General features: G+C 38.2%; 1 protein-coding gene across 3 annotated transcripts in view; it reads right to left on the reverse strand.

Annotated features, from left to right (window-relative positions):
* Positions 1-6052, reverse strand: part of IARS1_1 (Isoleucine--tRNA ligase, cytoplasmic) — a gene marked incomplete at its 3' end in the record, with an annotated part of 39586 nt that extends 33534 nt beyond the window's left edge. For 2 of the 3 annotated variants that reach the window (XM_051218001.1, XM_012938418.3), the window contains exons 1-8: positions 5882-6052; positions 5644-5800; positions 5493-5612; positions 5242-5461; positions 5079-5207; positions 4492-4579; positions 1975-2035; positions 933-1031 (exon numbers count right to left, since the gene is read on the reverse strand). In XM_051218001.1, coding sequence (XP_051064432.1) covers positions 933-1031; positions 1975-2035; positions 4492-4579; positions 5079-5207; positions 5242-5461; positions 5493-5516 — 621 coding nt within the window. In that variant the 5' untranslated portion in view covers positions 5517-5612; positions 5644-5800; positions 5882-6052. Of the gene's footprint in view, positions 1-932; positions 1032-1974; positions 2036-4491; positions 4580-5078; positions 5462-5492; positions 5801-5881 lie in introns of all 3 variants that reach the window. The other variant, XM_051218002.1, reaches the window with a different exon arrangement.
* Between the last annotated feature and the right edge of the window lie 14329 nt (positions 6053-20381).

Here is a 20381-nt window from a genome sequence, read left to right on the forward strand (position 1 = left end):
TATGCTTCAGGTATATACAACATAATTAATTATTAGAAATAATGCTTTGATAGTGATCAGATTACCTAAAGGTAAGTCCGTCAAGTGTGGTTACTTCTTTAGACTGTTCTTCATAAATTTTTCTGGTTTGTATCGCGGTATCCTCCCAACAAATAGAGTCCCTTTGATGTTGACATATTCGGTTTCGCCTAAGGAGCATACCTCAAAAGTTTTGCTTGTAAACTTCAATATTTTACTACCACTCACTGCCGGTATCAGACAGATACTTGAACGTTCCTTAACTCAGGCAACTTCCAACCGTATGCCCTTATCAAAATTGCACTGACAATACTATCCAGAAAAGTACAGTTTGTAAATTTCTTGTCTCTAAACCTTAACCGAATAGGCATCATCCCCAAATTTACATTGCTGGAGATAAACTTAGTGAATGCGTATTAGCTTCATCTTTTGTACCTCCTACCTGAGTGTCACTATGTAACAAGTAATAATGCCTGTTTACACACCCTTTACTGGTACAACGATCTTTTACCACGGTCAACTTTAGATTCAGTTCCATCCGTCATTTTCAAGATAGACTTTCCTTGACGCGTGATTAACATCACAAACACCAAATGCTAACCTTTTGATAATAACAAAGATAATAACACAGACGTATGGGGACCTTTAAGTAGAAAAATTTAATTCAGTAGCGCCAATCAACATTTTAATTGATGCTGATGAATGTAAAAAGATAAAGTAACAACTTTAAAACTAACTAGAAATAGTTTATCCTGTTTTCGATATATATATATATATATCAGCTGCACTGATTCTGTGGCAGAAACGAAACAATATAAAGGTTTAGGTAATCAATCAACTAGATATATCAAATTAACGCTACAAACTGAAGATAAGTATGATTTTGGAAAAAAGATCAACTATATCGTACTCACCTCACCAAAGTAAGGAGCTTGGTGTACAACACCAGTACCAACATCTTCTGTTACATAGGTATCACATAAAATACGAAATGCACCTCGTTCCTTTTTAAGCTATAACATTCCCAAGATAAATTTTTAAAAATTTCAATGAGATTAAAATATGTAGGACTGTATGTAATGAAATACTAACAACCTTTACTAATTGATTATGGACTATAAGACCAGAATGAACAGCTGATAAAAGAAATGCTTATGCGTTCTCATAGACTTGGACGTCGCTAAAAACTAAATCCATACAATTCATTATTGGTAGATTCATGTTGAAATAGGGAATTCGTGTTTAGATAGCGAATAGGAGCACAAACAATGACTAGTCGTACACTATTGTGGAGTAGTGGCTTAGTGGTTGGGGCGTTCAACTTTGGGGTATTGAGTCCCAGGTTCAAACTACAGTCCACTTAATTCGATTCAGGTAAACAAGTAGTATCAATGGCCCTTGTACTAACATTATGAATCATAACTGATGAACGAGTTAATTATTTCACCGCTGTGTACTTTCATGCAATTTAACAGCACAAGTGACTAGATATACACTAGCCTATATTATTTTTTAATCCTAAGCTCTATGCAAACCACCGAAAAAAACACTGAATGATATACTTGCCACTGTGATTGTTGACTGAGAGATTGAAAATACATGGGTACTTGTAAAAGGATTATACATGGTTTTGAAAATCACCTAATAAAATAAAGTAGTTTAAGCTTTTTTAGATAGGGGATTCAAAACTTGTTTCAGTCAATTCTGTTTATACACTTTTGCCAAATAAAAGAAAATATAACATCTACGTGTTCATTTTGGCTGTCTCACAACCTCGGCTCAATAACTGTTACTGTTGTTCATAAACATCAGGTCAATAGCTAGAGATGCTATAAGTGAGTCGTGATCCCATACATTACCCAAGAAGAAGTGTAGCTACACTTTTACGTTAGAAAGCATGAGAGCTACATCAACAGAACGAAACCTAAAATGAGTTATTACACGAATTTAACTTACATGTATAAAGTAACTGAATGGTGGTTGATATGTTAGGCCTTCCATGGATCTTCCTTTGAAGCTACAGTTAAAAAGTAACAGCAAAAATAGGTCACTTTTTGTTAGTACTGAAACAATCGACAACGACCGAAGAAACTTTTAAACGCTGTTAGGAAATGGCATGAAATTGGTTGATAAGCTTATGTCGAGTAGTATTACGTTTGTTTGTTTTCTTGCACACAAACAGAATAATACCCACCTAATCATCTAATTCACATGATAAATGGTTAATAACAAGAAGACTGATCTCAGAGGATCAAACGAGTAATAATTCTTAGTTCTTTTATGTTATATTTCAGTTTAACATAAACATTGGTACAAGGAGGCACTAAGAACATATACGCCTCACAAACTATTCGGTTTGTGCGAGGGCTGAGATAATTTCCGGGCGCCCAAACTGAAGTGGTTCTCTTAGGAGGCCACTCCCCGAACATTTGACTTAAAGGTCTAACCCATAAGACATTGAAGCAACTTTAGGAGATGCAGTTCTATGGTAGCCGGTGATCAACAACAGGTTCATACTCCATTTATTCCCTCAGGATTCTGGAGCCGATGTGCACGATTGGTTTGGAATCAAGGTTTTCCAACTTCCCTAGGTGGATCCTTCGTACCCACAACCCGGTTAAAGCGCCGGACATTTGTTTTTCGTTCTCACAATTTTGTAAACAACACCCGTGGTGCAAGAAGGCAGTGAGTGGGACCTGTGCGGCTATGACCATACACCCGTGGCCATGTGAGAGCATTCGGAGAGAGAGAGTGGGTTCCGCATCCTCGACCATACCAAGACATTTGGGGGCCAATAGTATAGAATACACATTATCACGTAACTCGGAGTCAACTGAGGGTTATCAAACTCGACCTACATTTATATGTTCTATAAGAGGGCTAATAACACTTAGATATCCAAATCGATACGGGTAGTTAGGGATTTGATCCTTTGACTTAATGGTTGAAAGTTAGGTATTTTAACCACAAAATGCACGTAAATGACTAATACTACCTAAATGGGAACCGATAACGATTCTTGGTCAATTTGATACTCCAGAAGATCAGCGCAGTTTGAAGAACGATTTCAGAAGGATTGGCATCATTTTATCAAATATAAACACTTACAAATGAAAGAATTTATGGGTTCGAGCGACGAACAGTGTTGGTACAGTTCAGCTACAACTGGAAAACGATTAATATAAGAAAGTGGAACTGATTCGACTACCTACTGTCGAACTGTACATACGTTTTTAATTTCCCTCATTATATTCGGTACAATAATTGATATAAAGGAATGTGTAGTAGGTATTATTGACTATAACAACCGTGTAGTCGTAGTAATAAACCCATTGTCATTGGAAAAAGTCAGATTAAATCAATCAGATAAATCCGGTCCACACTACTTACTTTATAGGTTCAGTTAAAACGACACAATTTTTTTAGATTAATACGTTTTAGCACAAATAATTCCTAAATGATTATCTTATAACAAGAAACACTCCATAGTGCTCAATGACAGGTAAGAGACACTATGGTGCTCATCATCTATCAAAACAAATTCCATTTACTCCGCTTTTTACACTGCTTATGCAAGAAGTAATGATAATACCCAGCGTTTTAAACCACGTTAGGTGGAACGGAAGTCGAACCTTTGAACAACTAGTTGGGAGTTGAGTGTTTTAACTACTAATCCACCGGTTAACAGTGAAAAATAGAGACCCAGTGTTACAAATGAATCACAAAAGCTCCAACCACATTGTCATCACGTTTTTTGATCAACTGGTAAAATACAATGACAACTACTATAACAGATGTTGTAAAGAGAATACAAATATTATTTGACAATGTAGGACCTAAATAAAATGTTACGGTGGATATCACCATTTAGAAAACACAATTATTGTAAGCGACAATGAAACACCACAATTTTTAGATTATTAAATTCTCAAAGTAATTATTTCTATGTTGATGGAAAGTTATCACAAAATCCTGCTATCGGTAAAAGTTAAAAATTAGAATAAAACGTCTGAAAAAACTGATACAACAGCATTTTATGGGAATTTCCAAGCGATTTGGATTTAGTCACTTTACAACAGTTGGGTGCCGGGTGTATGGAAGACATTAAAAAGAAAGCTATATTAGCAAAAGTCATAGCGACCGAAATTAAACAGCTCCAACATTTTGCCCAGTAATCTAAATAGACCTTAGGAAAACAATCAAAATTATCAGAGATATTAAAAGCAACTATGTACTAAATCCTCGTTTAGTCAACATGTGCACATAAGCGGACAAGCAGTTAGTACAGAATTGATTATTAAATTACTTACCCTTGATAAGTCGGATTAGTCCCCTGAAGAAGCGCGGGCCAGATTGCCGGATAAAACGCTGGGGTTGTTTAATTTCGGTCGCTAAGATTATCATTATCGTAGTTTTTAAGGTGCATTAATTTATAAAACGTTTAAAAGCACAAAGAAAATATCCATGACTTACGTATCTAATACTTTGTATTCATTTTCTTGCTTATATACTGATGTAAGACGAGCCTTCATCATAATGAATTTTCGATTTTTTGATGTATCTGATTAAAGAAGGAAAAATGTTAAGTGTTAATTCGGGACGATTACACACTGAAAGCTATTTACGTTGTTATCGATTCACTGCTAAATAACTGAAACATCTCTAAATAAAGAATAATAAGAGATACCAACACAAAACCTTATACAAATGTGATTAACTTTAAGTTCCCACATCTTAAAACAACATTGGGAAGAGAATGAATCAGTGATAAGGCAAAATAAGCAGCAGAAAAAAAGAGTCAAGAAGAGATGATAAGTAAGCATACTTGGCAGTGGTCAAAAATCTCAACGAATACGATTGGTTTGAGCTTAATTAACAATTGCACAAGATGCTAATGGTTACGGGTCTGAAAATCCATTCCTTTCAATTTGTGGGGCTTAAAAACTATATTAGTGAGTGTAGAAATATTGATAGTGTGAAAAATTTCACTTTGTACTCTAGCAAAGACAATAGTTACTTCGACAATACATCATTTGCAATTAAATTAACTCATCACTTACCCAAAATCTTAACATATTCTTTATCAGGGTGCATGCACAGAGCAAGGTTGCTAACAAGAGTCCAAGGGGTTGTTGTCCAAGCTATCATTGAAGTTTCAGGATCATTATCCAACGGGAAGCTAACAATAACTTTTTAAGTAGTCGATGAGAAATAATAAGTTACTAGCAGGGTCTTGAACGTCTTTGTAGTTTTGTCCTGCCTCAAAGTTTGAAAGAGGGGTTGAACATGCAGTTGAGAACGGCATTACTTTTAGACCACGGTACACCAAACCCTTATCATACAGTTGTTTAAAGACCCACCAAACAGACTCCATAAACCACGGATACATAGTCCTGTAGTCATTTTCAAAATCAATCCACCGACCAAGGCGGTTTGTTACTTTCTGCACATAAGCTTTTAATATAAAAACTTACTTCCCACTGAGAACTGTAACGCATGACAATTGCTCGACATTTATCATTGTAGCAGGCTACTCCCATTTTTTCTACATCATGGGGGCCCGTAATTCCAAGCTCTTTGTCAACTTCGTACTCCTTTTAAATAGGATCGAAAAGATTAACTAACCACAGGTAATCCATGACAGTCCCATCCAAACCTTCGTTCAACATGATGACCTCTCTGATGAGCGTAACGTGTTACAATATCCTTTATTGTCCCAGCTAACAGATGGCCATAATGTGGTAGACCTGTGGCGAATGGCGGGCCATCATAAAATGTGAACCTAAAATACAAAACAAAATGCTGAGGCGAAGAAGTATTGGGACATTATAAGGCCCTAAATATAATTTCACAAAATGATTACCGACGTTTTCCGGAAGAGTGTTTCAAGGACGTTTTGAATGCATCATGACTCTTCCAAAAGTCTAGAATCTTTGTTTCTTCCCCTGGTATGTCTACTAAAGATGGCATTTGCGACTTGAAGTCAGAAAACCCAAGATCACTTCGTTGCCCCATGCTTTTTAGGGGTAACGCAAGAGTTAAACGTGGACGTTATTTGTTTCTAATGTCCAATAAGTTGACTAGAAAAAATAGCATATGATTACGATATCTTCTTTATGTTGCTTTAAACGAGGGAAAATACATATTACTCTGTCTCTTGCAACTCCATTATTGGCTATTAGTTGTTATTTTGACATCTCAGATCCCTGAATAATCGAAAAGTAGTTCAGGTTCGCATGTTTAAGTACAATCCTCTATAGACAAAACTCCTGCACAACTGGACTAACCTCAAAGTTTCAACTCTAAAAAACTGTCTTTTAACGTGGATAGATCACCGGCAAATGGAATTGGTACTGTGGGTTATCACCAAATTCGAATGTCTTTTGATCCTCCTGAACCAGAAATTAGTTTCTCCTTTAATTGGCCGATCTAGTGACACATTGAGGAACATCCACGACTTTGATTCACTTTGGAGAGCATTCATCAAATTTATTGACCCTTTAGGACATGTTTTATAAGCCCTGTAAGTGTGCACGTTCAAAGTGTATATCTGAAAACCATCCAACATAGTTATTTAAAGGTGAATGCATGCAGATCTGTAGGTATAATACTCAGTATTTGGTTCAATCTGGTAATTCGCTTTGATTAGGATTTCTATTCCAACTTATCTTCAAGGTCAGAAAAACTTAATCTAAGGGAAGCTGGATAAGAAACATGCACACTGCAATGGCTTTGAGTATTCTTCAAGTCAACCTTAGTTATAATTTTCGGAAGCCGGACCTCCAGACTGTTACTTTACTATCTTCCAAACAAATTTTTATTCAGTGACTTATTTTTTACGTGCATTAGTTTTCTCATCTATTCGGCTTGTATGTTTCATGTGTAAAAGCTTTCGCTCCATATCTCATTTTCATTCTTATCACCATCTGACTGTTAATTAAACTTAACGAGTCCTTACATTCTTCTCTTTCATTGTAGACTATTTCTATCAAACTTACAAATAAGTATTGTGAAAAGGCTTCTTTCAAATTCAAGCGAAATGATGAGTACATCACACTCTACTGACAAACTTTTAAAATCCTTTACTTCGTCTTGTTTCTACGATGTCATTTGCTGAGAAGATGAACATTCTTCCTTCCCCATGGGTAATTTGGAAATACGAAGATTGAGTCAGATACTGTTCCAATCATAAGGATTGTATATACGAATCATACAAAATACCTTGATGTGTAGTACCTCTGGGATACACAGACAACATATTAGTTCAAAAAAGAATCCATACAACCGAAACAAATATATATTATGCGTATGAAATGTCAAATAACTCGAAGGTAATTACTTACTAAAATATGGAAATGTCGCAGGATCAATTGAAACTGACAAGTCTTGGTGTATGAATGTGCCATTTTCAATAAACCTTGACTGAATCTACGCAAAAGCTTGAACACAGTAGAAGGGGGTGAAGTGCAAAAATAACATCTCACTTCACAGTTAATGTACAGAAAAACGATGGTATTTATTATGGGATGGACGACCGCTGGACTTTGGAAGTTCTGGAACCATGTCGACTGGTAGAAGCACAGGTAAATATCCGATTAGAAACATGATAAATGACCCTTTGATGTCTGGATCTTTCTGAGGAATTCCTATTCAATGGTGATTGGATAAAAATTTTCCAAGCAACTTCTGGGCTTCTATGAACTCTTTTGTGGGGATGTTCTTAACTCCGCAAAACTTAAGATAATTTAATAGACACTGACTTCAAATAGTGTTTGGCATAAAATTAACATATTCCATTACAATCCGCAAGGGAGGGTGATATGACATCAAAACTTAAAATTCTAGTTAAATGAATAATAATGACCCCGCGAGGTCGTGGATGAGCACTGCTGAGGAGTCCCACGATCAGACGAAACGGCCGTCCAGTGCTTCCAGGTTTTCCATGGTGGTCTAGCTTCGTTTGGTTCATTATCTCAACCATTGAAATTACTATAATCTCCACAAAACCCCCTCCGATACGAATCAATATATGCTCGCTAGTGGCTGGCTTCAGGAGTTATATCCTAGAGTTCTAGAGAGAAGCAGTAACCAATGAAGTCCAATCGGGTCTGTTGTGAGATAGCAACTCATTGATGAAAATGGTGGATGTGTCGCTAAATTTTGTGGATTAGTTGAAGTTAGACATTAACACAGTTTGATACCGGGTCAGTGGTCTAGTGGATAAGCGCTCACGCGCGGGACTGATAGTTCCTGAGTTCGAATCCCGCGAGGCGGGATCGTGGATGTGCATTAGTGAGGAGTTCCACGATAGGATGAAACGGCCGTCCAGTGCTTACAGGCTTCGCATGGTGGCGTGGATTCAATTGACTCATGACGTCAACTATTGAAATGATGATACCCCTTATGATTTATAAATTAATGAAGGTTTGAAGTTTCGGTCCAACTACCTCAGTTTCTATCGAAGTCGACTACATCACGATCGATGGGCGCGTGGTGCATCTTAATTATATAGATTTCGGTAACTACAGTATACGAACCACTTTGTCTGTAGAATCCGCCATGGAACTGAATGTTGTAATTGTCTTAAGTGGTGCTGCAGTGAACAAACGCTCGGGTGTGGATAACCAATTTGTTGTTTAGTGCAAAATTGCAATGTCTTCGTAAACTACAGAAACCATCTGCATATACCCCATTAGTTAACCTGTACACATATCGTGATCCTCCCAATTCTATTTTTATTCTAGCTCGTTTCTGTTCCCCACTCACTTCTCTTCAACCCAATCTTCTCAATCCTCTTTTGACAAGCTTTCTAATTGTGGCTGAAGTTACACATTACTTGCATCTATCTACACAGGTAGCATACACCACAGTGCTATAATAGAGTCACATCTAATCGTATGTTGATATTAAAACCTTATTTCTATTCAAATTAGTGGTTCACCATCAGTTAGAACCCACCATTGACACTCCCACAACACATCATAGTCTGAAACTATAACAGTTTAATGTAATAAGAATGAAGGATGCGTAATGTGTAAATAAAGATTTCCAACTCTGATCATTTATTGTTAGCTGAAGAAACAGGATAAAATTACATTGGATTGGCACAAGTCACTAACCGTCTGCTAACAGGCACTTGTGAATGTGAATCCCACTGTATACAAAAAAAATCCTGAAATCCAGTAAATTATCTTGCTTTTTGTATACTTGTACCGCGGATCATTCTTACAAGGGATGGGAATCCTGACATGTAATTCTCACACACATTTCCTCAACAAAAAATAAAATTTTTTATACACTTATTATGTACTTATCATTTACGATGCCTCCTTCCGACATACATTATTCCACTAATCCAAATTTACTTAAGATCGATATGGTTATTCAAGATTAAAGGTAATAAAAATTACAAGAGGAAGACAACCAATGATGCCATGTTTCAAAGAAACAATACATTTATTCATATTTCTTGGTAAATGGGGTTGATACTAGTATCATTTCATCTACAGAATATCTTGGAGTGAGAAAAAAGATATTTGACCGACGACCCTTCGTCTGGGCAGTTCTTCAAACCGAACAGGTTACTATCAATACAGAATGCATAATAAGGTAGTTATTGAGCTCTAGAGAATTCTGGGTAAATATCAATGACAAGCGACTCAATATACTGTAATAAACTCGTCAAAATTCTGGAGAGCTTTTTTATGGCTAAAGAGATATCAAGAGATGTGACGAGAGTCAAGTTTTATGGAGAATGTCTGATGCCAAGCCATTTTTCACGTCATTTTTCAAAAACCTTGCATTCACTTAAGCCTCTGTCATCGCTTAAAACCCTCCAACGTACCACGAAATCTCACATTGGATCAACAAAATTACCCATTGCACGGCTGAGAACTTGAGCCAGTGCTTTCGGTAAGGTGGTTAATCATTTAAATATCGTATGTCGGGCGAAATCCATGAACTTCATTCAAATCAAGGCTTGCAAAAATTTCCATAAATCTCTATCGAAACCTTTGACAAGGGTACAACTGTGTTTAAGGTTTCGGGAAAACCCTCCAAAGTTTTTCTATAATTTATCATATATGAAGCTTAATAACATGGAACCAGAATCATTGGAACTCAAATTTCATATACCAAAAAACAGGATTGATACAGAGGCCCAACTCGAAGATCTGTTCAACGGATTAAAAGATTTTCATCCAGTGAATGAGCAAAAGAAGTTGTGGTTCAGTTAAAACATAGTTGATATTGCCAACCAATATTCCGTTTTATAGACACCAAAGTCGAATATCCTACCAAGGAACTTCTGACAGCCTTAAGAAACATCAAACGGAATAACGAGGTGAATATTACAACAGGATAAACGTTCAGGTTTTGTTTTGATGAATACAGCTTATTACATCAATAAGATGAAGTCAAACCTAGACGGCTAGTTGAGATTCATGGTAGATACATCCAACAAACATTTAACTGATTCAACATAAAAACGAATCACAGGTATGCTTAGAGAACTTCTAAGGAGAATAATTGCTAATTCTACTTACAATGATCTAAGACTACACGGCTCATGTCTGCCTCATATGTGTGGTTTGTCAAAAGCTTACAAACACTACGTTCCCCTTAGAACTATTCTATCAATGATCAGTTCATCGTATCACAAAGTTGCATACTGGCTAGCAGGAAGCTATAGCCAGTCTGTGGGAGATAAGCAACATATACGTAATGATAGACTAGATCGTACGAACGTTGCCGGTAAGTTCATGGTCTCTTTTGATGTAACATCCTTGTTCACTGGAATACCACTTCTTGAAACTGTTGACATGGTTTGTCAGAATTCTGATCTCCTACCTTTGATAGTTCCAGAATTTAAAAATACCACTAATGTGCACAAAAGACATAAAATTCCAGTTTATTAAGACTATATTTCGCCAAATCGATGGAGTAGCATTTGGAAGTCAACTAGGTCCAAATATGGCAGGTGATTTTATGGGATATCGTGAGAGCACAATGCTTAGACAAGCGATTACCGAAACGACTGGATACTACAGATATACTGATGACACGTTTATTGTCTTCAACAGCACAGAGCATGCAATCGACATGTTAGAACTCTTGAACAATGCTCATCCTAACGTAAAATTTACTATGGAACACTAACAGAAGTACAAGCTCCACTTCCATGATATGGCCATAAAACATAGGGGACACGGGATGATTCAACGTTCAGTTTATCTAAAAATTACTTGGGATGGCCTTTACCTGACTCTCAACAGCTTTTGTTCAATCAGTTATGAGAAAGCACTGGTTAAAACACTATTTTATGGTTTGGAAGTATATGTACCACCGATAAACAGGAAGAACTTATAAACGTTGAAAAACATCTAAGAGATAACTACTACCCACAGAAATTTATTGAAAATTATAAAAAAAGCTAAAGAAAACAAGAAGGAAGTGACTATGTCTATAAATCTAAACTTCAAAGGAGATGACGATACAAGCACAATCAGCACGAGGCTTAACAGTGCAATAACCAGAACTTAACCGGCAGCCAAAACATTAATTCTGTATAAAACAACATGCTCAACAACCCAATCAAAGTTTGAGAAGCATCCTCTTCGTATAATCGCCAACTGCGCCTATAAATTAATGTGTTTCTGCCAAAACAGCTACATTGGCCTGACAGAGAGGAGGGCGTATCTTATATTTTTTGAGCATATTCCAAAAAGCTTTAGAACAAGAGAAAGAACAACTTCAAACAGTACAGTTACCAAAAATCTCTCGCCCTAAGGAAATCAGGCCGATTACCAAACAGCCAAACTCCAGACTTCTGGATCCTGATCCCGTTGCTATCAGGCGTCAAAAGCCTGATTTATGTGTTCAAAAGGAGATAGTTATCAATCTTTTCTAGTCTTTGTGACAAATATTTTTTCGGCGCATCTTAAAACACTTTTTAAGCTCTCTATTGCATTTTTTACACAACTGAGTTTTCTATTTTGACTGTCTTTTAGATTGGTAATGTTATTTTATTAACTGAGCTTCACTCACTTCATTCCCACTAACGTTTACTTATCATGTAATCATTTGCCTAAGCAACCAGAAAGGGGGAATAAAAGGGGAAATGCTTTGGAAGAGAAAGGGGAAAACGTATCAGAATGTCGCCTTTTTCGCCTGTCCGTGGGAAATACTGCGGATTTTCCCCCTTTTGCCGCATTGTCGATAAATTGCCCACTTTTCGCCTGAATGTCCGCTGAATCGTCTACTTTTCGCCTAAATTCCCGCCAAATTGTCTATTTTTCGCCTAAACTTCCGCGGAATTGCCTACCTGTACGCTTAATTGTCTACTTTTCGCCTAAATACACACAAAACTCCCTATTTTCAATCCACTGACATAACCCCAAAGGTCTCCTATGTTCGCCTTTATTTTCAACAACAGACCAAAATAAAACTGCAATGCACTGGAAAACCGGTATATTTTTAAAAAAATTTATTTAAAAGGAAAAGCGTATTATTGTACAACATTAGAGCAGAAGCTTCAGCATCTATTGTTTTGCATTTCCATTGCAATTGCTAATTCATTGTTATTTGAAAATATCTGCAGAAGAAGGAACAGATGATGTATTATTTATAAGGAATGTGTACTTAATCGCTAGTTCACTAACAATCAAACACACTTTCTCAACACTTCAATAGCTTCCCATGTAAGTAAAAAGGTAAGCTGTTTTACCAAAAAATGTTTATTAAAAATTACGTAGAACATAAAGATTGTACGGACTTTCGCCTTTAGCCACGTATGTTCGGCTACTGAGAATTAAAATAGTCGTCCTGTGAATTCCGAAGTGTAAAAAAAAGTCACAACGACATCTGAATGATATGCTCTGGCACAGCACAGTACTTGAATCTGAGCTTACGGTTATGTTCGTTAATACTGTTGACTGTAACTATAGAGCTGTGGGTAAGTTATCACTTTAAATTGGTACATACCTGATCTTGTTTCCTTCTATCATGCTTTATCATTTTGTCTCGGACATCGTGAAAGTAACCATGTGTCGCGATGTCGTACTGCTTAGCAAGGTCTTTTTCGTTGACAGCGGATGACAGAAAGCGATTTGTCAAGGCACCTGAAGTTTAAATAATAAATATGAGTTATTTCGTATGCAGCCGTAAAACCGGCATTTCTGAAGTGCTCGTTTTAAAGAGGTGCCACGTAACGTGAATTTACTGGCAACCTCAGGTGTCAAGAAGTGCTACAGAACATACCGCACTGAAGTTTTCGGATCGTCACTTGATAACCTCGTAACCATTGCCATCTGTAATAGGAACAAATTATTAAATTAATTTTGATGACTTACAGATCGGTCCCTGGTTTCTTGATGCTGCAAACCAGTGTCCAAAATCTGCAGTTCCTCTTCAGATGACAAAGAGAACCGCTGACTTGAGAGTCCGCAATCGAATTGATGCGGTTGTTCTTGTTCATTGGACTTACATAGTAATTGCTTGACGTTAATACTTAAGTCCGTAATGGCTGTTGACATTTTCTGCAGCATTTTACTGAAGTCAGTCATAGTTGACGAAATGTTCTGCACCACTGTATACAACCTATCGAACCTGAAAAAGTTCACTTGATGATGCAGGTGACTTACTGGTCCGCCGTAGCACCATCGACATGCTTAGATTCAGATGTTGACGGTGATGTCTCTAATTGCGTCGAACTAATTCGTGAACATCTAAATAGTAATGAAACTCACTTGGCAATCGGCGAGACGAATTTGTCAAACAACCGGAATTTTGTATATTGAACATGACTATTGCCAGCCTGCATCTCAGCCACATCAATTGAATTGTAAAGAAATTCTTCTTTACGCTTCGTTTCACCTCTAGGAAATGTTAGTAAAATCATTGTACAGACCTCTTGGGCTTTTTTGTGTATTGTGGCAATTTGTTTTCATCCGTAGAAGTGTTTTTACGGCGGGATCCTAGTATTTGTAAAGAAACTAATAGATCTTTCGCAGACTTCAAAGAATCTACAGTGAATCCTAGTTTCTATGTTTGTTACTTACCTAATTCGTAAACTACATTACATTTCATAACTGACCAGTTATTATCTGGTTTATCGCAGTTTTGCAGGTGCGTATCGACCAGCTCCGTTGGATAAAGGCAAAGTTCCTTGCCTACTATCCACTCCTTGGATGCTATCATAAGTTGTTTCTTGCTGAGGACGTTAACAATGACATATCGCTTGTTAGTGGGCTAAAAATAACACATGACGTAATTAAATGGTTTATCGTCTTTAATACAACACAAATGAAACCAAATGTATTTACATTAAAGTATGCAACAACGGGATTATAACTAGATTATTGATACAATTGATAGCTATACATTTACAATCAATGTCCTTAAACGATATCCATGTGTGTTCATGGTTAACTACGGAGCACATAAACATTCCTATATCACTAGATGGGGAAGGATCTTCAAAGTAATTGCGTGGGTCATTGAAAGACCTAAATTTTAGTAGTCCATCCTTATATCAGCGACTAAACCGGGCTGTCTGCTTACTACTACTACTACTACTACTACTACATTATCTGGCTTAAATGAAGTTATTTTACTATTCTTAAACATAATTACTTGTTTATTGGAGACATCTTTAGCGCCTATTGGGGTAGTCTTTGTTAAACAGCTAAGTTGAAGCCTATCGCAGAAGGACATATTTTCAGCATAACGCTGAGTTGCTTGCTTAGCTACTGCAAACCCACTATGCACAGAATCCTTAATTTGTCTTATATAAGACTCGAATAGAAAGGCTGAAAAACTATCTAAAGGTCAGGGAGGTGCTGTAACGAATGCACATTGTAAACTAAGTTTTCAAACCCATAACACCATTCGTATTCCTTAATGAAGTTTTGTAAATCTATTCTGGCGATTCTACAACAGTGTTATGTAATTTAGGATGTGTAAGCAGATAAATGGATAACGCTAAACGCCGGAAATTAACATACAAAGGTCGTGGCAATGTTTTGGGAAGAATCACCAGGCGTAAATACAGAAGGAACAACCTACATTCAGAAGCTTTCCATGCCGATACAAAGCCTAATGTACGGCATTTACGCAGAAAGTCGGAACAAGTACTTGCCACGCAACCTGATATTAAATTATTTATGTCCCTAATTGCACATGAGTAAAGTCCAGCAATCTTCTGCGTGCTAAATCTATCCATAAATTAGGCAGTTTTTTGTGACACCAAGGCACACCATGTGCATAGGATCTAAAGGAAAAATTATAACCATATTAATAGAAATCGTTTGCATAATTGAATGTCCTTGATAGTGAATAGACTGAGTCTGACGACGTAAGGTGTCGTCCGTTCTTAAAGTATATACCCCATTTGGAAAGGTCGTCTTCCCCTCCAGCTGTCTTCCAAGTACAGTACACCTATCGTAACCTGTCTTACCGTTATGATTTGCGTGTACCTAACAGAAGAACGAGCAGGTGCGTCACATATAACAGCCGCAAACCTAATAGCTATGTATTTATTAAGCTTAACACTAAAAAGACCGACGTCAGTAATTTCTTTTATTTCAGAAATTGTGTCCGCAGAAAATTCGTTGAATACTGCCGGTTTACTATTCCCTCCGTAGGTACCTATCATGAACACGTCACTAAACCTAGAAGCAATGATCCGTCCTAGTATAGGCCATAACTGTTGCTTGGAGCTTCTAGACATAGAAAGTCCATCTATATTGATATATAAATTAAAAGTACACAACCAAAGCTCAACGTATCTTAGCAGATTGGTTTTTAGTCCTAGATGGTAATAAACCCCACTGCCGATGAACTTTGGTTGAACACTTGTACACGTCTTCAGGACACTTCGGATGCTTTTCGGTATTTCCGGTATAAGAAATCGTAAACCATACAGAACCCGATCAGCATCTCTTATGCTCAGATATGTATTTGACATTATACACATCATAAAGTTGTTCATCAGCTCTTTGCGATTTACGAACTTCTGAGAGCACAAGTTCACTTCAGTTCATCCTATAAGAAATATATTCATGTATGAACTTAATGTACATACCACTATTATCTGAAAGCCTTTGTTTGATGTTGCTAGTGGATGGTGTAACAGTTGAAGTACTTTCATTACAACAGATTTCTCTCTTTACTTTTATCAACTTAATGAACAACACTGTTGAACTCAGTTACTTTTTATGGTGCTTTCATTAGCAAACTCACTGAACAAAAGAAAGTCATATTTTTTCATGAAAGCGGCTCGCATTTTATTCCACCTTCTGTTATAAGTGGTTCAATGACAGCCAAAGGTACGTGAAAAGTTCACAGTGGCCTTACGTCTACGAACATTCACACTAACTTCAATGAAACTCATAATATTGGACTAACAAGGTAATTAGTTATAATGAACATGAAAATGGGAGAGCACATCACTCACCTGCATCACGTAATTTTTTTGTGATGGCTCTTAAGCATGTCGGAACACTTTAGCTAAACAAAAAACGAAGTCAGTGTATATGCGTCTAAACCGAATGCCTTGATGATGTCACAGGTATTCAGTGTTTGACAACGCTTCTACCAGTAACACCTTCTAATATATTTCGTTCCCACCAAGAGAAATCAAAAGACAGAGTCGAGGAGATCGGAAGAGTATATTTGGCGATGACCAATATACCGGAATTCTCTGATCTAATCTGGCTAGCGATTGCGGTTGATGTTGAGCACGGCGTTACCACACGTGATCTGGTGCGGATGCATGACCGAGCGCCTTCAGCTAGGTGAGTCCACTAAAACATATGGTCAGCATCCAATGTCGAAAACTTAGTGCTATTTATTTTGGGGATTTATTTACCGCTACAGATCACTCCCCCCCTAGTGGGGCAGTGACGACCCTAAGACGTGGCCAGCCAGAAGTTTAAACCCAACGAGTTTGTCGTTGTTAAACAATCTTCTGATAGCTTACTAAATTTAGCAGCGTCTGGTCGTCTTTCCTTACTATATGGGACCGAGGTACAACATAGTAAAAAAAGAAAATGTACAATGAAAATTTCGGATCCTCATAAACGTCATCGTTCTTTTCCAGCCGTCCTGGAAAAGAAAAAAGAAAATGTAAGTGCATGTCGAAATACACTCGTATGTGCGTAAAAACACAATGTCGGCGAAAAAAAATGGAAAATAAACTCATGAACACGTAATAGCATTAAAAAATTGTTTTTTTTGTTTTTTTTTAAATAGAAATAAAAATATATGAGCATATTAAAATTGTTTTTTTTTAAAATAATATAAAATGTCGAGAAGTGCCTTACGTGCAATAGTCGTTTAAATGTTCTGGAAATCGCACCCTTCTTCCAGAACGCGTCGTTTTAAGTTTATTTTCGGATACTGTCGAAGTATCATCGTGTGTGTTGGTTGTCGGATGAGGTATTGTAAGTGTCGGAGTCGTGTCGTTCGATTGTACCGAAGGAAAATCGACATGGATAGGACTTCCTTCTAAATACGCTGCTTTTAAGCGATCGATGCTGATGCTATCGTTTGTTCCGTTCTTATCGACTATGTGGTACTTAGATTCACGTTGAAGAACTTTGAAGGGTCCTTCGTATGCTGATTCGAATGGTCGTCGATGCGAGTCTCGACGAATGAAAACGTGTGTACTATATCGTAAGCCAGGTTGAACGAAAACATCAGTTGATTGAGGTCGAGTGGAAGCAGGTTTAGCTGAACGCATTGCGTTTGTAAGCCTGTTCGTGTAGGAGGTTAGATCCATGTTCATTGAAGAGGATGAAGGATCCACGAATTCTCCTGGAAGTCGAAGTGTCGTTCCATAAACGAGTTGAGCCGCAGTGTATCCAATGTCAGCTTTCACTGCATTGCGGATACCTAGTAAGACGAGTGGAAGAGCGTCGGTCCATTGTGAAACGTTTGCAGCTGATAGCGAAGCTTTCAGTTGTCGGTGAAAACGTTCTACCAACCCGTTTGCTTGTGGATGGTAGGCGGTCGTTCGGAAGCGAGTGATTCCTAAAAGTGTGGTCAGACGACGGAAAAGATCAGATTCAAACTGACGTCCGCGGTCTGTAGTGATGGTTGAAGGGCAACCGAAGTTTGCTACCCATCGTTCGACGAAGGTGCGGGCCACTGTTTCAGTAGTGATGTCCTTAATAGGTACTGCTTCTGGCCATCGAGTGAAACGGTCAACGCAGGTTAAGAGATAAGAGTATCCATTTGAATCTGGTAAAGGTCCTACCAAATCCAAATGAACATGGTCGAAACGAGCATCGGGAGTTTTAAACGAGCCTAAGGGACATTTATTGTGTCTGATAACCTTAGATTTTTGGCAGCTTACACAGGAGCGTGCCCACTCCCTCACGTCTTTATTCATTCCAGGCCAGCAAAACCGTTCTGCTATAAGCTTGATGGTTGCACGAACACCTGGATGCGAAAGTTTGTGCAATGTGTTGAAGACATTGCGTCGATAATGTTTCGGCACGATTGGGCGATCCCTACCTGTAGATGTGTCACAAAGTAAGGTTTCTTTACCTGTTCCCATCTGTTTGATGCGTAGTTTAAGTGATGTGGACGATAACTCGTGCTGAAGATCACTGTCTTCTTTTTGAAGCTCGGCGAGTTTAAGAAGGTCGATTCCTTGGAAACTGTTCAAGGAAGTTATACGAGATAAAGCGTCTGCAACTACATTGTTTGCTCCAGAGATGTGTTGAATGTCTGAAGTAAACTGCGAAATGTAGTCCAGTTGTCGAGACTCACGGGGAGAGTACTTGTCAGAAGGAGAGCTTAACGAGAAAGTGAGCGGTTTATGGTCCGTGAAAAGAGTGAATTCATGACCTTCGATGTAGTGTTGGAAATGCCGTACAACACAATACATAGCTAGGAGTTCCCTACCGAATGTGCTGTACCTCGATTCGGTGTCTAGCAACCTTCTAGAGAAAAATGCCAAGGGTTGCCAGGAGTTGTTAACCCATTGTTGTAAGACTCCTCCGATTGCTGAGTCGGATGCATCTACTGCGATACTAATGGGTGCTCGGGTGTCCTGATGTGCGAGCATTGTTGCTTTAGCAATCAGTTCCTTAACTGTGGAGAATGCTTTTCGTGCGGTGTCGTCCAAATTAATGGATTTCGCATTTCCACGAAGTTGGTCGGTCAGAGGTTTCATAAGTAATGCGCATTTGGGTATGAAACGTCTGTAGAAAACTTACGAGGCCGTTGAACGTGCGTAATTGCTTGACGGTGGTCGGTTCTGGGTAATCCAGAATGGCCGCCACTTTGGTCCTAAGAGGTCGAATGCCTTGAGCATCGATAGTGTGTCCCAGAAAGTCTAACGAGTCGGTTCCGAATTGGCATTTCTGAACGTTTACAGTAATGCCATGTTTTTGAAGTCGTTCGAAAACAAGATCCAGATGCTTGAGATGTGTTTCTCTGTCCGGACTCGCGATTAGACAGTCATCAACATACGCGTGTACGAAGTTGAGACCTCGAAAAACGTCGTCTATGAATCTTTGGAATGTTTGAGCAGCATTCCTTAAACCGAAAGGCATTCGCAAAAATCCATAGAGTCCGAAAGGAGTTATGATAGCTGTTTTCGGTATGTCGTCAGTAGTCATAGGGATTTGGTTATACGCTTTAACCAAGTCGATTTTCGAAAAGACAGTTGTACCTTTCAAGGTAGCTGTCAAATCGTGAATGTGAGGCAACGGGTAACGATCGGGAATGGTTTTCGCGTTCAATCGCCGATAGTCACCAGTTGGACGCCAATCGTTGCTGTCCTTTTTAGGGACCATGTGCAACGGAGATTCATATGGGCTACTTGACGGTCGTATGATTCCTAAGTCCATCATGTGATCGAATTCGTTTTTCGCTAACCTTAGCTTTTCAGGAGCTAGTCGTCGTGCTTTAGAGAATACAGGTGGTCCTGTAGTCGTGATGTGATGTGTAACGTTGCTGGTTACACACGGTAGTTTCGGTTGAGTTTGTTGTATCCCAGGGTACTTATCGAGTAGTGGTTGATAGAGTGGGTCTATCATATGTTTAACTGTGACTGGGGATACTCTACAACCAGTAAAAGAAGTTACGCAAACGGACAAATTAGTGTTCCCGTCTACTAGCCTCCGTTTGCGCGTATCGATGATCAGATTGTGTTGTTGTAGAAGGTCCATACCAATGATTGATATAGAAACATCTGCAACAACGAAAATCCAGTGTATGGGTTTGCGTAAACCCACGTTAAGGTAAACGTACCTTTTGCCATACGTAGCGATCGGTTTTCCGTTTGCCGCCTGTAAGTTTAGGGTCGATTCGTGAAGCCGGTCGTTAGGATTTGCTGGGAGAACGCTAACTTC

The sequence above is a fragment of the Schistosoma haematobium genome, chromosome 7 (genome assembly GCF_000699445.3).
Source record: "Schistosoma haematobium chromosome 7, whole genome shotgun sequence".
Taxonomy (NCBI): Eukaryota; Metazoa; Platyhelminthes; class Trematoda; order Strigeidida; family Schistosomatidae; genus Schistosoma; species Schistosoma haematobium.